General features: G+C 46.5%; 1 protein-coding gene across 1 annotated transcript in view; it reads right to left on the reverse strand.

The window, feature by feature from the left end:
- The window catches only part of scube1 (signal peptide, CUB domain, EGF-like 1), a 106,872-nt gene that overhangs the window by 11,382 nt on the left and 92,990 nt on the right, over positions 1–2,500 (reverse strand). Inside the window, exon 12 of the mRNA XM_062518519.1 lies at positions 162–260. Within this exon, the coding sequence (XP_062374503.1) occupies positions 162–260 (99 nt within the window). The remainder of the gene's footprint in view (positions 1–161; positions 261–2,500) is intronic.

Consider the following 2,500-nt stretch of genomic DNA (forward strand, 5'->3'; position numbering starts at 1 on the left):
AGAATGTGTGTGTGTGTGCGTGCATGTGTGTGTGTTTGTGTGAGAGAAAGAGAAAGAAAGAGAGAGAGAGAATGTGTGTGTGTGAGCGTGTGTGTGTGTGTGTGAGTGTGTTTGTTTGTGTGTGGGTGTGTGTGTGTGTGTGTGTGAGAGAGAGAGAGTACCTGTGCAGGTCTGCAGTGAGGTAGTGGCGTTCCTCTTCTGCGGTGCCTTCCCTGGCTGAACAGGTACCCCACAGCTCAGAGTGTAGCTGTTCTCAGAGTCTGTACAACACACACACACACACACACACACACACACACACACACACACACACACACACACACACACACACACACACACACACACACACACACACACACACACACACACACACACACACACACACACACACACACACACACACACACACACACTAGTTAGAGCCATTGCGTAGCAGTACCAGCTGACACCACATTAACAAACTCCTCCAAAAGAACTGACAGATATCACAGGCTCATTTTACCTGTAAAGGGGCAATGTGTTTGCTTAGCGTTTAATATGGCTGTTTTTGAGTGCATGAGTGTGTATGTGTGTGTGTGTGCACATCTGTGGTGTGTGTGTGTGTGTGTGTGTGTGTGTGTGTGTCTATGTGCGTGTGTGTGTGTGTGAGCATGTGTGTGTGTGTGTGTGTGTGTGCGTGTGTGCGTGTGTGTGTGTGTGTGTGTGTGTGTGAATGTGTGTGTGAAGGTGTGTTGGTGTTTCTGTCAAAATGACAGAACACTGTTCAGCTGCCTGGAGAGCCATTGGACCAGGCTTACCCGCTACAAATCGTCCAATGGCAAGCTGACTATTTCTGTTGGCTTGCGGCAGTAGACTGCAGGGGATTGTGGGATTAAAAGTGGTTTTATATGACTTAACTATTCAACAAATGAACCCAGTGAGACCCAAATGTACACACACAATTGCGCACACGCACACACACACACACACCACACGATATCAAGAACACTCATCCAGACACGAACATCAGCGCCTTATGGTTGGACACATATATTGGTATCCAAATACCACCAGTCACCATTCAACAAATGCAACAAGTTGAACTATTTACATAACCACAGCAATTTACATCTTTGTCTTTCTTTTTCACACACACACACACGCGTGCACATACATGCACACACACACACACACACATACATGCACGCACACACACAAACTCACACACACACAAATGCGCGTGCGCGCACACACACACACACACACACACACACACACACACACACACACACACACACACACACACACACACACACACACACATAGACACAGTGGAGGAATGAAGAAAGATGAGGAACACCAAGTTCATAAAACGCAAGATGATTAAATGAGACGGCTGTTGGACTCGCGACGGCTCTCAATCTCTCTTCATTTTTTTTCCCTTTTTTCTTCCTCTCCCTTCTCTCTCGCTCCGCAAAAAAAAAAAAGGGGTGGGGGGGGGGATATAAAAGCAAATATTTCACTTCTCGTTTAAGGGCCATCCGTCAAGCTCTTGCCCTGCCGCCAGCCAACTCAAACGCGCCGGAGCGTTTATTTAAAAAGCACCACGGATATGCGGGGCGGAAACGGCCGAGGAATGCGAGCGCTCTCGAGATGTTACTCTTCATTTTGAGCGTGTACGAGAGAGGCTTCGCCGACACTAATGGGCCGAGGAGGGCGACCCCGTTTCATAAAGCGACCCCCGCACAGAGGTCAGTAGAGGGGCAGTGATCCTCTGCAGCGAGAGAGAGAGAGAGAGAGAGAGAGAGAGAGAGAGAGAGAGAGAAGAGAGAGAAGAGAGAGGTGAGTGGTAAAAGAGCAAGTGAGACAGACAGAGGTGAGAGAGAGAGGTGAAACAGAGAGAGAGAGAGAGGGAGGTGTTTATGACAGAGAGAGGTAAGAGAAAGGTATGAGAGAGAGAGAGATGGAGAGAGAGAGATGAGGGAGAGAAAGAGAGAGACAGGTGAGAGCGAAAGCAAGAGACAGAGAGAGAAGCGATAGATTAGGGCGTTAGAGAAAAGGAGAGCTAGAGGAGAGATAGGACAGATGTAGTCTTTATCACTGTACACGGTACAGTTACTCTGGAGGGGATTCATGGTTTCCTGAAAGTTGCATTTGAGGCCAAGTGCTATTTTTGCTGAGAAACAAATTAATATTCTATCAATTTCAAGAGTTTGGTTCCAATACACAATACACTCAATATTAGTGGAACTGCAGTTCGGTTGTTTTTATTTAATACACCTTTACTTAATCAAAACAACACAACTGCAATTGTATTAATATTACTTGAAGTACACAATAAAAAATACATGACTAGAAAAACTAGTGTTTTACAGCCCAATAACTGGCACTTACTCAATTTAGAACACACAACTCACCAACTCACATCTCACCTGTCACCCTACAGGTGTGTCCACTCCAACAGGTGTGCTCAGGTAGGTTAGGGTATGCGCCTGTTTGCTCCAAGGTTAATCAAGGGCAC

The sequence above is a fragment of the Sardina pilchardus genome, chromosome 17 (genome assembly GCF_963854185.1).
Source record: "Sardina pilchardus chromosome 17, fSarPil1.1, whole genome shotgun sequence".
Taxonomy (NCBI): domain Eukaryota; kingdom Metazoa; phylum Chordata; class Actinopteri; order Clupeiformes; family Clupeidae; genus Sardina; species Sardina pilchardus.